Source organism: Sapajus apella, unplaced genomic scaffold, assembly GCF_009761245.1.
Source record: "Sapajus apella isolate SASKATOON/1434 unplaced genomic scaffold, GSC_monkey_1.0 scaffold220, whole genome shotgun sequence".
In the NCBI taxonomy this organism is placed as follows: domain Eukaryota; kingdom Metazoa; phylum Chordata; class Mammalia; order Primates; family Cebidae; genus Sapajus; species Sapajus apella.
Genome location: NW_022437160.1, coordinates 327,856 through 329,854, shown reverse-complemented (window position 1 = coordinate 329,854; position 1,999 = coordinate 327,856). Strand labels below are relative to the sequence as shown.

At 59.3% G+C, this 1,999-nt stretch overlaps 1 protein-coding gene across 2 annotated transcripts in view; it reads right to left on the bottom strand.

Annotated features, from left to right (window-relative positions):
* The window catches only part of RASIP1 (Ras interacting protein 1), a 35,866-nt gene that overhangs the window by 22,847 nt on the left and 11,020 nt on the right, over positions 1 to 1,999 (bottom strand). For both annotated transcript variants that reach the window (XR_004265943.1, XM_032270967.1), the window contains exon 5: positions 1,094 to 1,747. Coding sequence is in view for 1 of the 2 variants with exons in the window: in XM_032270967.1 (XP_032126858.1) it covers positions 1,094 to 1,747 (654 nt within the window). In the remaining variant the exon portion in view is untranslated. The remainder of the gene's footprint in view (positions 1 to 1,093; positions 1,748 to 1,999) is intronic.

The window sequence follows — 1,999 nt, the reverse complement described above, 5'->3', positions numbered from 1 at the left end:
TTTTTTTTTTTTTTTTTTTTTTTTTTTTTTGAGACGGAGTTTCACTCTTGTTACCCAGGCTGGAGTGCAATGGCGCGATCTCGGCTCACTGCAACCTCCGCCTCCTGGGTCCAGGCAATTCTCCTGCCTCAGCCTCCTGAGTAGCTGGGATTACAGGCACGCACCACCATGCCCAGCTGATTTTTGTATTTTTAGTAGAGACGGGGTTTCACCATGTTGACCAGGATGGTCTCGATCTCCTGACCTCGTGATCCACCCGCCTCGGCCTCCCAAAGTGCTGGGATTACAGGCGTGAGCCACCGCGCCCGGCCATCACTATCCTTAAAGATGATTTCACTCACTGCCCTGCCCCCTAACCTATGCACAATAAATACTCATGCTTCTGGACACTCGGGGCCTCGCCTGACTCCGCTCATAGATGGCGTGGCCCCCTGAGCCCAGCTGCGTTTTTCTTGTACTTCTGTGTCCTGTCTATTTCTCGGATCCTGCACCTCAGCACAGCATAAGGCTCACCCGACGACCCTGTGGGCACTCAGCCCTACATCTGGCTCCCAACGTGCCCTACAACCACCAACAACAAAAAAACCACACACACCCTATGATCATGAGTGGTCTAGCTCCAGGTCTTCTCCAATTTTTACCCCCAAGAAACTCCTTAAACCTCTCTGGTTAGGCCCTAGCTCAATAGGATGGAACATTTCCCCCACTCTGAATGGTTTCTTTCTGGAACTTTCATCTGTAGGTCCAGTGGCTTTGTTCTTCCTCCCCCCCCAACAATGAACTTGCTCACTACTATCCAAGCCCCAAGCCCAATGGCCCGTGGTGAATGCTGACACTGACAATGGTTTCTTCCTAAGGTGAGTTCTCCCAAGGTGAGTGTGGGCTTCCTTTAAGCGCAGTGGATTCATCTACAACTCCCAGCATCCTATGGCGGTGGGCATGCCCTTGCTTAATAATCCAAAATCCTACCCGAGGCATCATGGGAACAGTAGTTTCATCCACCCCAACTATGAAAAGGGTTGCAGGTGGGGAGGGGAGGCTGGAGAAGGGACTTGGGATGCTGTTGGGGCTGGACGGCGATTGGGGCACTCACCCAGACGGCCTCCTTGATGAGCCGGGCTAGGCGGCCCAGCAGGCGCGGCAGGTGGCCCAGCTCCAGCTCCCGGGCAGAATGCTGCACGCACAGCGCCAGCAGCGTGGCGGGCCCCAGCGGGGGCAGGTTCCCGGCGCCGGCTGCCGCGGCGCGCACGATCTCGCCCAGCAGCGCCTCCTCCTCGCGGGGCCGAAAGCGCAGGACGGGCTCGCGGCCGTCCAGGTAGGCGGCCAGCGCCTCGCCGCGCTCCTGCAGGCCGCGGCCGCACAGGCGACAGGAGAAGGACCAGCCGGGGCCCGGCGGCGTGGCCCCGGGACGTGCGGGCAGCCAGGGCGGCCGCGCCGGCCCCGATCCCCCCGGGCGGGGGTCCTTGTACATGAACAGGAAGTGCTCGCCCAGCCCCAGGAGGTCGCCCGGGTGCAGCTCGGCCTCCCGCAACAGGAGGCACCCGTTGTGCGTGACCGGGGCGCCCCGAGACGGGCGCACCATGGCCGGGTGCTCCGGGCCCGCGCGCACTGTGCAGTGACGCGGCAGGATGTCCGGGGCGTTGAGGAAGGTGTCCACATAGGGGGCCGGGGACCCGCCGCGGCCGGACGAGTTCCCACCTCGGCCAAACACGTGCTGCTCTCGCGTCATCACATACACCACGAAGTCCTGGGGGGGAAACAAGCGTGCACTGAGGACATCACAGCGAGGAATGGGCACCTCCACAGAGCTTCAGAGCTTTCCCTACAACTCTCCTCTTCCCACTAACTTTTTATATTTTTTTTTAAGATGGGGTTTCGCCACGTTGGACAGGCTGGTCTTAAAACTCCTGACCTCAGGTGATCCACCCACCTCAGCCTCCCAAACTGCTGGGATTACAGGCTTGAGCCACCACGACTGGCTTTTTTTTTTTTTTTTTTT